Below are 12485 nucleotides of genomic sequence, written 5' to 3'. Positions count from 1 at the left end.
CAAGGTGACACAAAGGACAGAGTTCAAGGCTGCCCGAGTAGCTGGAAATTTAGTTGGGATATTCTGAAAGTGAGAGAGCTGCAAAAGGAGTGAGACCCAAAATTTGAGCAACAGAGAAATGAAAACTATAGTAAAAAAGAACCAAGAATTTCTGGATTTAGCTCTGACATGCAAAGAGCTTGTGAGTTATCATCCCTATCCTTACAACAAGAAAAATGCAAAGAGCTTATGAGTTATCATCCCTATCCTTACAACAAGAAAAAAGCTGAACAAACTTGAAAATTACTTTCTTGGAACCATCAGAGAACTGAGATCACAGGACAGACTGCCACCCTAAAATGTGGAGAAAGGTAAATTCAGAGAGTCACAGCTAAGATCTGCTTATCTTGAACAGAACCAGCCAGAGCCATAAATTATAAGAACATTTAAATGGTAATTTTGATAGATTGCTGGATGCTGAATGATAACTAGTATGAAAGAAACTCACAGGGAGCTACAGTTATTAGTGAGATCCCATACCTTTGTGGGGTTTTACCTCTAGGAGTCTCACTAGGTTCTCAGTGAAGAGCCAAGAAAGATTCTGTTATGACTCTGGAAGGGTGAAGGGAAAAGTACCCATTATGAAATATACCCAGAGCATTCTCCATATAAAGATCTGCTATTCTCCAGAAGAAAAGTCTTTACCAGAGCTTTTTGCCACCTAGAGAAAAGGCATTTCTCTGACTCTAGTCCCTTCTAGCCTTCCTGTCTGGGGAAAGAGAGGATTAAGAAACAGTTGTGAAGGTCACAGTCCAGGGACAGAGACTCAGTAAAAGACCGATAAGTAATCACAAGAGTATAGACACTTCCTCTCCACTAAATCTTAAAACCATACCAACAAGATTCCAGGACAATAACTGGATTGTAGTTAAAAGAGCTGTAAGACACAGACTCTTCTAAAGAGTAGTTTGGGGCTTCTAAAGGACGCCTGAAGGTATATAGAGGAGACTGAAAATTGGAAATCACAGGAATTTGAAGTCTTTGACACACAAAGCTACAGCAAATAAACATAGGCTACCTCCTGGTTGGATTAATAATTAATCTACCTCACTTCCTGTTAGCTATGTGTGGGTTTCAAAAAAAGTTATGATATGCTAAAAGGCAAGGAAATAAACCAAGTCTGAGGAGGGAAAGCAGGCATCAATAACAGACTCAATTATGATTTCAGAATTTACCAGACAGGAAATTTAAAATAGCTATGATTGGGACTTCCCTGGCAGTTCAGTGGTTAAGACTCTGCACTTCCACTGCAGGGGGCACAGGTTCGATCCCTGGTCAGGGAACTAAGATCCCACACGCCATGCAGTGCAACCAAAAAAAAGAAAAAGTAGCTATGATTAATATGTTAAGGACTTTAATGGAAAAAAGTATACAACATGCAAGAAAGAAATGGATAATGTTCAAGCAAAACATGGAAACTGTAAGAATGAATTAAAAGATCATTCTAAAAATCAAAGACACTGTAAATAGAAATGAAGACTTCCTTTGAAGGGCTCATGAATAGGTGGGACACAACTGAGGAAAGAATCAGAAAGCTTGAAGATATGTCAGTCAAATTGTCTCAAACTGAAGTACAAAGAGAAAAGATAATGAAAAAAAATCTAAGAATTGTGGAATAGTTTCAAAGAATGTAGCATATGTGCAATTGGAATACCAGAAAAGGAGAAAGCAAATGCAGCTGAAAAAAAAAATTCAAATTCATAATGGTGAAAATTTTCCAAAATTAAATGAAGACACCAAACCATAGATCCAAGAAGCTTAAGAGAACACCAAGTAGGACAGATACTCCCAAAATGTGCAAATAGGCATATTATATTTAAAATGAAGAAAATCAGAGATAAGAAAAAATCTTGAAAGAAACCAAGAGGGTAAATAAACTCTACCTGTGTGTGTGTGTTTAGTTGTTCAGTCATGTCTGACTCTTTGCAATCACATAAACCGTAGCTTGCTGTGCTCCTCTGTCCATTGGATTTTCCCAGAAAGAATACTGGAGTGGGTTTGCATTTCCTACTCTAGGGGATCTTCCCAAACCAGGGATTGTACCTGTGTCTCTTGAGTCTCCTTTGTTGGCAGGTGGATTTTTTGCCACTGAGCCACCAGGGAAGCCAACACCTTTTTTTTTGCAAAGTCTTCCAAAAAATAAAAAGAGAAAGGACTACTTCCTCAACTCATTCTATGAGGACATTATCACCTTGATACCAAAACTATAGAAAGATATCACAAGAAAACTGCAGAAAATATCCTGTATAAATATAGATGCTGGGACTTCCTTGGTGGTCCAATGGTTAAGACTCTGAGCATCCAAAGCACAGAATGTGGGTGCAATCCCTGGTCACGGAACTAAGTCCCACATGCTGCAGGACACAGACAAAAGACTTAAATATAGATGCAAAATCTTCAATAATACTTTAACAAACTGGGTCTAGCAACATATGAAAAAGATTAGACACTATGACAAGTGGAATTTATCCCAGGAATGCAAGGTTGGTTTAACATATGGAAATAAATCAATATAATACACAATAAAGCCACATTATCATCTCAAAAGTTACAGAAAAATCATTTGACAGAATTCCTCTTTCATGATAAAAATTCTTAAAACTTAGACTAGAATGGATCTTCCTCAACCTGTTTAAGGCTATCTGTGAAAATCCTATAACATCATATTTACCAATGAAAGAATGGATGTTTCCCCGCCTAAGATCAGGAACAAGCCAATGATGTCCACTCTTGTATTCAGTTGTGCTGGAGGTTCTAGCCAGAACAATAGGAAAGAAAAGGAAATAAATTCATGCAGATCCAAAAAGGAAAATGAAAATTATCTCTACTTGCAGATGACATAATCTTGTATATAGAAAATCGTAATGAATTGATGCTTTTGAACTGTGGTGTTGGAGAAGACTCTTGAGAGTCCCTTGGACTGCAAGGAGATCCAACCAGTCCATCCATCCTAAAGGAGATCAGTCCTAGGTGTTCGTTGGAGGGACTGATGTTGAAGCTGAAGCTCCAATACTTTGGCCACCTGATGCAGAGAGCTGACTCATTTGAAAAGACCTTGATGCTGGGAAAGTTTGAGGGCAGGAGGAGAAGGGGATGACAGAGGATGAGATGGTTGGATGGCATCACTGACACAAAGGACACATGGGTTTGGGTGGACTCCACGAGTTGGTGATGGACAGGGAGGCCTGGCGTGCTGCAGTTCATGGGGTCGCAAAGAGTCGACACAACTGAGTGACTGAACTGAATAATGAAATATTTTCTGTGATGTAAAGAAATTGCTGATATACAAAATAACATGGTGGATCTCAAAATAGTCTGACTGGAAAACTCCGGACACAAGAGAGTACATAGCATATTCTACTTTAAAATTCCATTCTAAAATTACAAAAAAGGTAATCGTACTGATGAACCTATTTGCAGGGCAGCAACAGAGATGCCGACCTAGAGAACAGACTTGCATACACAGCTGGGGAAAGAGAGGAATTGAGAGAGTAGCACTGAAACATATACATTACCATATATGAGACAGAGAGCTAATGGGAAGTTGCTGTATGATACAGGGAGCTCAACCCAGTGCTCTGTGACAACCTAGAGGGATGGAATGGGGTGAGGGGTGGGAGGGAGATTCAGTAGGGAGGGGACACATGTATACTTATGGCTGATTCACATGGCTATATAACAGAAACCAACACAACTTATAGAGCAGTTATCCTCCAATTAAAATTACAAGAAAGGAAAATCTATGACAAAAAGATAAGTGGGTTTTTGAAAGTCCATGTTGAGGACCTACTGCAAAGATGTATGAACTTGTACGATGGGAATGTTCTATATATTGAGTGTTATGATTGAGTTAAATGGGTGTATACATTTGTGAAATCTCATAGAGTGGTTCACTTAAAATGAGTGTTATGTAAATTATACCTTATTAAAAGTATAATTTTGAAAATCACTGACATATACCTTTAATTTTAAAGCTAGGATTGTATGGTAAACTATTTCCTGCATGTAAGATGCTTTACTCTTTGAGCAACTAATAATTAGATATATGGTGAAAAAAATGCATGAGTAGTTCTCTTTCTCAAATCAAAATTTGCTTAAATAGGTGTAAAAGTGCTAAATGGGTTTGATGTTGAAATGTTAAATGAAACTTCCTTTGGAGGACATTGCTAATATCTTAGAGTTCAAAATTTAATCATTAGAATGATAAATACTTAGGAACAGTTCTATGAAATTTTAAGCTTCACAAAAATATTGGTTACTGAGATATTGTTTGTATGTGGAACCTAAAAAGAAGGGTGCAAATGAACTTAGTTACAATACAGAAGTAGAGTCACAAATGTGAAAACAAACTCATGGTTACCATGGTATAAGGGGGAGGGGAGAGAAATAAATTGGGATTGACATATACACACTACAAAGTGTATATAGAATAGATAACTAATAAGGACCTACTGTTATAACACAAGGAACTCTACTGTATAATCTGTAATGACCTATATGGGAAAAGAATCTAAAAAAAGGGTGGCTATATGTATATGCACAACTGACTGACTTTGCTGTACACCTGAAACTAACACAACCTTATAAATTAATTATATACCAATAAATTATTTTAAATATTGATAATTGAAACATAAGCGGAAAAATATTGGTATTAATGCTGCATCAAGTGATAATCAAAGTGCTGCAGAGAACCCAAAAGATTACACATAAGGTAAATATGTCTGACAGTAATGATAAAAGTTATACTCAATTTTTTTTCTTTTTTGATAACACTTAAATGATTAATAGGAAACAAGAACTGTAAAGGAAAGCAGAAAGAAGACAAAGAATGGAATTATCTAAAAGTGCTGAATAGCAATCAGTTAACAACAATGAAGAAAGAAGCTAGAATTGTCTGATGGAGGCCAACAGCCAACTTATCCTGTTTCAAAGGATAAGTTCTCCATAGATACAAAAACAATCTCAATTAAACATAGTCTCTCAAATTAGGCAGGTCCCCAAATATTCTTATACCTCAGTAGCACAGATATAACCTATCTCTGCTTTGAGTGTCTACAATTCAATATATTATGAAAGTATAATCAGAAAATTTTCTACTGTACTGAAAAGATGATTGAGGTATTGATTGTAGTGAGTTGCATGCAGATTTTCAGAGTTCAAAAGATTTCAGAGTTCAGTGGTTTAAACACTCAGTTATCTAAAAGATCTCAATTATTCCATCACTTTCAAGTTGCTCATTGCTCTCAAGAAGCTCAAAATGAATGGAACCTATTTCTCAAAGATGCTTAGTATAAAGTTTTAAGTAGGTGTACCTTGAATATTTTTCATATTGATTTAATTAAAAATAAACATTTTCAACTTCAGAGTTCATGGACCTTTCTTTCCAAGAATTCTGAGGCGTAGGAAAGGAAAAAGAAACTTTGGAAAGACTATAACACATATCGTAGCAAAAGTGATGACTACTGACATGGTAAGAAATACATTTTATTCTTATTTGTTCATTTAAGTTTTAGCTGCATATAATTAGAAAACAAGCTCTTTGAAGTTTGGATTCTTGTATGACGTTAATGTCTTATTTCCTCCATTACACCCAGCTCAATGATTGACATATAATAGGTACTAAATAAATAAATGTCCACAACTATTTACAGAGTACTAATCTTGTTGCTAGGTGCTATGCTAGCACCTATGGGAGAGAAATATGAGAAATACTGCATTTGAGGGAGATACACTTTTGAACCAGACCCACAGTCCTGCTTCTTCCATACATCTGAGCAGTTTGAATGATGGTGGAGATGTTGTTTAGTGGAAGCTGAGCCATGTCCGACTCTTTGTGACTCCGTGGACTGTAGCCTGCCAGGCTCTTCTGCCCACGGGATTTCCCAGCAAGTATACTGGAGTGGGCTGCCATTTCCTCCTTCAGGGGATCTTCCCAACCCAAGGATCAAACCCACATCTCCTGCATTGGCAGGTGGATTCTTTACCACTGAGCCACCTGGGAAGCCCTATGGTGGAGACACGGACAAGTAAATAGGCTCTTGCAGTTGCCACACAGAATAATATAATAGTAAATGCTATGATAGGAGTATATACAGGAGGTGCTTAGGATGGGTACATAAGCAGAGTTAGGAATTCTGGCAACACTGGCTGAAAGAAATAATGCAGATGAAACCTCAAGGATGAGTGTAAATTGAACTAGCCCAAGTGGGGAAATGTTCTAAGTCATCTCACTTGACCTCTCAGTAGTATTTCACAGGTCTCTCCTTGAATAGTCTTTCATTGTCTTCTGTTACCATACTTTGCTGGTTCAATCTCTCTAGTTGTTGTTGTATTTTTTCTCCTTCTGTACTCTAAATGCTTGGAACTTATCTTTTTTTCTGCACTATAATATGCCTAAGTGATTTATGTGATCTTTTCCCATAACTTCAGTTATATACACTGATAATCTAAAATGTGTATCCACAGCCCACATTTTTTGTTCTGAGCCCCAAACCAGTATGTCTAGCTACCTATTGCTTATCACCCCTTAATTATCTTCTGAGTACTTCAACTCAGTGTCCACAATTAAATTCATGATCTTACCAGTACCTAGTTTATATTCTAGAGTTCTCTTGTTTCAGTGAACGGCACCACCATCTACCCAGTTGTTAATTACCATCTTCTGAGAGTTTGTCATCGCCTTCATATACCCCTTCCTCCCTCACTAAACCACATCTTGGCATACACCATGTTGTTTCAGAGAGCTACCATATGTCCTTTAGGTCTCAATTTAAATGTCGTTTCCATAGGAAAAAACTTGCTCAACCTTCCAGAATACATAGACTACATACTGTGCACCCTGCATGTTCCCTTACTGTCACTTTTCCTTATCATAACTGTTAAATATTTTCTGTGGCTACCTATTGAGTGTCTGTCTCTTTTACTATTAATATACTAGCTTTTAAGAGCAAGGGGAGTATGTTTATCATTCATCTAGTCACCGAGCATGATGATTGGTATAAGGTGGGTGCTGAGCATTTTTCATTGAATAGTAAATGAGTACATGTTTGATAGAGTATGGGGTATATATGAGTAACTAAAAGAAGTCCAGAAAGGATGGTATTTAATACCCAATAGGAGAGTGAATAGAGATAAAGCCTGGCCTATTAGACTGGTCTTATATGTTATCCTACCAATTTTTATTATTTTAAACAAAATTTAATTTTCCTTTGATTTGCTTACTGGATCAGATTTTCAATAATATTAATTATTCCACCAACTATATTTGTAAACATCTTTTGAAACATCATTATAAAGTAAGGTATAGATTTTATCTCCAGCCTTTTAAAATATTTTTATTTTTACCTATCTTTTTATTTGTTTTTAAATCTGTTTTTGGCTTTATTTTCCTATATAACAGTAAAATGTTTCTGTAATTTTTATTCAGTGCTTTGCAACCCTGTCTTCATTTGTGTAAGTAAATATCCACAAACTTCAGACAACAGGACAATGAGAGGAAGAGTACTCTGAGAAGGCAGCATCATCAATTTCTACTTTGCTCAGATCTTTGATTTTAGATTTACCTTTGAGGTGGACAAAATATTTTAATTTGGTGTACCTAGTCAGAGTGGTGTATATAAGCCTTTAACAGTTTTCTCAACTTTGAAGATTCTTTAGTCTTTTTCCTGCTCTATACTCTCCATAAACAGTTTTAATCCATGCCCATTTAATCCATGCCGTTATACTGGTGATCTTTACAAGTAGTGTAGTGAAAAGGCATGGACTTTGTAGTCAGGTAGCCCAGTCTTTAAATAGCCTGTTTTGGGCAAGCTGCCTAACTCTGAACCCCAAATTCTTTATTTTTAGAGTGCTTTAAAAAGAGAGAAAAACTGCTGATTAAGAGGATGATCTTGAGCCAAACTGCCTGGATGCAGAGTCTGGCTTTGGCACTCATTAATTATGTGATTTTCAACAAGCTGCTTTCCCATTTGCGCTTTAGTTCCTCATCTGTAAAACGGAGATAATATGTATTCTTTATTTATATTATAGAGACTATATGAATTCACATTTGTGATGTGCTTAGAATAATGGCCAGCGCATAGTAAGTACTCGATAATCGTTTTCTGCTAGTATGATGGCTACTGCTGCCAGCACCACCATCACAACCATCACCACCAATACCACCACTAAACTTTATTTTTTTGTTTTTTTGAGGATGAAATTAAATCCTATGTATAAAATACCTAGCAGTGCCTGGCATGCAGTGGCTTTTCAGTAAATTTATCCCCTCTTGCATTTTTTGCTGATCAACATCACTACAAGTTCTTCTCAGCATCTTTACCTTATGTCTCACTAACAGACAACGACCCTAAATTTGAACTTACTGTTCTTTTGTACAAAGCCTGTCTTTAGTCCTCCTGTATTCTCTATTGAATTAATGTCCTAGATGTCCTTCCAGTCAATTGAACTAAGTATGTCTTTACTTCCTTAGTCTCTCAAATTGTGATGAGGGACTTAAATTCTGTCTTTAGGTTTAGACTCAGTCTGACTTCTGAATCATTCCTAACAGAGACAAGCAATATTTGTTTCAGTGCTTAAATTTCAACATTAGGTTTTCTCCTATATTTAGGAGAAATATCAATGTCCCCATTGTTCATCATAGGACTCTATCATGTTCCTTCTTTGTCTAGAAGGCAGGATAGTGTGGTGGTGAAAAATATAAGCTTTACAATAATAGAAATCTAGGTTTGATTCATAGTTTTTCTTCATAATAATTGGGTTGGATTTTTTTTTAATTACATAATTTCTCTTATTTCATTATCTTTAAAAAGGAGTAATGAAGTCTATCCTATAGAGTCATTCAGTTCAGTTTAGTCACTCAGTCGTGTCCGACTCTTTGCAACCCCATGAATCACAACACGCCAGGCCTCCCTGTCCATCACCATCTCCCGGAGTTCACTCAAACTCACATCGATCGAGTCGGTGATGCCATCCAGCCATCTCATCCTCTGTCGTCCCCTTCTCCTCCTGCCCCCAACCCCTCCCAGCATCAGAGTCTTTTCCAATGAGTCAACTTTTCACATGAGGTGGCCAAAATACTGGAGTTTCAGCTTTAGCATCATTCCTTCCAAAGAACATCCATGACTGATCTCCTTTAGAATGGACTGGTTGGAACTCCTTGCAGTCCAAGGGACTCTCAAGAGTTTTCTCCAACACCACAGTTCAAAAGCATCAATTCTTCGGCGCTCAGCTTTCTTCCCAGTCCAACTCTCACATCCATACATGACCACTGGAAAAACTGTAGCCTTGACTGGATGGACTTTAAGTCGGCAGAGTAATGTCTCTGCTTTTCAATATGCTATCTAGGTTGGTCACAACTTTCCTTCCAAGGGGTAAGCGTCTTTTAATTTCATGGTTCCAGTCACCATCTGCAGTGATTTTGGAGCCCCCCAAAATAAAGTCTGACACTGTTTCCACTGTTTCCCCACCTATTTCCCATGAAGTGATGGGACCAGATGCCATGATCTTAGTTTTCTGAATGTTGAGCTTTAAGCCAACTCTTTCACTCTCTCCTTTCACTTTCATCAAGGGGCTTTTTAGTTCCTCTTCACTTTCTGCCATAAGGGTGGTGTCATCTGCATATCTGAGGTTATTGATATTTCTCCTGGCAATCTTGATTCCAGCTTGTGTTTCTTCCAGCCCAGCGTTTCTCATGATGTACTCTGCATATAAGTTAAATAAGCAGGGTGACTATATACGGCTTTGACGTACTCCTTTTCCTATTTGGAACCAATCTGTTGCTCCATGTCCAGCTCTAACTGTTGCTTCCCGACTTGCATACAGGTTTCTCAAGAGGCAGGTCAGGTGGTCTGGTATTCCCATCTCTTTCAGAATTTTCCACAGTTTATTGTGATCCACACAGTCAAAGGCTTTGGCATAGTCAATAAAGCAGATGTTTTTCTGGAACTCTCTTGGTTTTTTGATGATCCAGTGGATGTTGGCAATTTGATCTCTGGTTCCTCTGCCTTTTCTAAAACCAGCTTGAACATCTGGAAGTTCACAGTTCACATATTGCTAAAGCCTGGTTTGGAGAATTTTGAGCATTACTTGACTAGCGTGTGAGATGAGTGCAATTGTGTGGTAGGTTGAGCATTCTTTGGCATTGCCTTTCTTTGGGATTGGAAGGCTTAAGTAAAATAATTTACGTAAATCTTTTAGCAAAGTGCCTACCACAAAAATGTGAACTCCTAATATTATTACTAATTTGCCATTCAGATCTCAGTCATATATCTGTCATTGCTAGAATTACAGTTTCCTTGTAATGCTTCAGAAAGTGTGGTAACATGTGTGGTTAAGTGTGGTAAAGTGTGTCTGAAAATATACCAGGTGCAAAGAAGAATAATCAGTTCCCTTCCATCTGCACTACTGAGTCTGTTGCTACCTGACTCCTCAGAGAGACTGTGCTTTTGGTTATTCTTTCTCTTTCTTGTATATTTTTTCCCTTTTCTTGAAATTGACATGAAGTTCACATTAAAAAATGAACTATTTTAAAGTGAACAGTTCACTGACATTTAGTAATATTATTTCACTATATTGTGCAACTGTCATCTCTGTCTAGTCCCAAAACATTTTCATCACCCCTAAATATAACCCTATATCCATTCAACTGTTAATCTCATTCTTCCCAGGCCCTGACAACTACCAATCTCTTGTCTCTGTAGATTTACCTACTCTTCATATTTCATTTAGATGGAATCATACTATATATGACCTTTTGTGTCTGACTTCTTTCACTTAGCATAATGTTTTTGAGATTCATCCACATTGGAGCATGTATCAGTATATCATTTCCTTTTCATGGCTGAATAATATTCCATTGTATGTATATACAATTTGCTTATCCATTCATCAGCTCATAGACATTTGAGTTGTTTCCACCTATTGTGAATGGTAGTATATACAAATATTAGTCTGACTACCTGTTTTCAATTCATTTGAGTATGGTAATTCTATGTTTAACCTTTTAAAGAGCCACTAAAATGTTTCCCACAGTGGCTGAGCTATTTCATATTCCCGCCAGCAATGTATGAGGGTTCTGATTTCTCCACATCCTTAGCAGCACTTATCTGTCTCTTTCATTACAGTCATCCTAACGGATATGAAGTGGTATCTCATTGTGGTTTTGATTTTCATTTCATCTTTTTATGTGCTTGTTGGCCATTTGTATGTCTTATTTGGAGAGAGATACACTGAAGTCCTATGCCTATTTTTAGTTGGGTTGCTTGTCTTTTTGTTATGATACTGTATTCATTTGCGATATATGTTTGCATCTGTTTTCTCTCATTCTGTAGTTGTCCTTTGACTTTCTTAATAATGTTCAATGATGCACAGAAGTTTTAAAATTTGTTCAAGGTTTCAACTGTTATTTTGTCAAATATTCTTTCCAAAGAAAAGGTCCAAATACTTTTCTGGGTTTCCTCAGGTGATTTGTGTCATTTTTTTTTTCTTTTTAATTTTCCCCATGAATGGACCATAGTTTCCTGTTTCTTTGAATGTCTTATAATTTTTGTTGAAAACTGGGTATTTTTAATATTCAGTTCAGTTCAGTTCAGTTCAGTCGCTCAGTCATGTCTGACTCCTTGTGACCCCATGAATCACAGGACACCAGGCCTCCCTGTCCATCACCAACTCCCAGAGTTCACCCAAACTCATGTCCATCAAGTTGGTGATGCCATCCAGCCATCTCATCCTCTGTCGTCCCCTTCTCCTCCTGCCCCCAGTCCCTCCCAGGATCAGGGTCTTTTCCAATGAGTCAACTCTTCGCATGAGGTGGCCAAAGTATTGGAGTTTCAGCTTCAGCATCAGTCCTTCCAATGAACACCCAGGACTGATCTCCTTTAGAATGGACTGGTTGGATCTCCTTGCAGTCCAGGGAACTCTCAAGAGTCTTCTCCAACACCACAGTTCAAAAGCATCAGTTCTTCGGCGCTCAGCCTGCTTCACAGTCTAACTCTCACATCCATACATGACTACTGGAAAAACCATAGCCTTGACTAGACAGACCTTTGTCGGCAAGTAATGTCTCTGCTTTTTAATATGCTGTCTAGGTTGGAGAAGGCAATGGCAACCCACTCCAGTACTATTGCCTGGAAAATCTCATGGATGGAGGAGCCTGGTAGGCTGCAGTTCATGGAGTCACTAAGAGTTGGACACAACTGAGCGACTTCACTTTTCACTTTCATGCATTGGAGAAGGAAATGGCAACTTATGCCAGTGTTCTTGCCTGGAGAATCCCAGGGATGGAGCTTGGTGGGCTGATGTCTATGGGGTAGCACAGAGTCGGACACGACTGAAGTGACTTAGCAGCAGCAGCAGCAAAGCTATTCCAGGCTGCCTACACCTGCGAATTGCTTTCACGTTCTGCTAGCACAGGGCCGTGGTCAGTCAGAAGCACAAGCCTAAGG

The 12485-nt window shown here is 37.9% G+C and overlaps 1 protein-coding gene across 1 annotated transcript in view; it reads left to right on the top strand.

The window, feature by feature from the left end:
• Nucleotides 1-12485, top strand: part of SHCBP1L (SHC binding and spindle associated 1 like) — a 38978-nt gene that overhangs the window by 19584 nt on the left and 6909 nt on the right. The window contains exon 6 of the mRNA XM_018060694.1: nt 5407-5512. Coding sequence (XP_017916183.1) covers nt 5407-5512 — 106 coding nt within the window. The remainder of the gene's footprint in view (nt 1-5406; nt 5513-12485) is intronic.

The sequence above is a fragment of the Capra hircus genome, chromosome 16 (assembly GCF_001704415.2).
Source record: "Capra hircus breed San Clemente chromosome 16, ASM170441v1, whole genome shotgun sequence".
In the NCBI taxonomy this organism is placed as follows: domain Eukaryota; kingdom Metazoa; phylum Chordata; class Mammalia; order Artiodactyla; family Bovidae; genus Capra; species Capra hircus.
The sequence above is the reverse complement of the archived record's forward strand: the minus strand, read 5'-3'. Positions and strand labels throughout refer to the sequence as shown.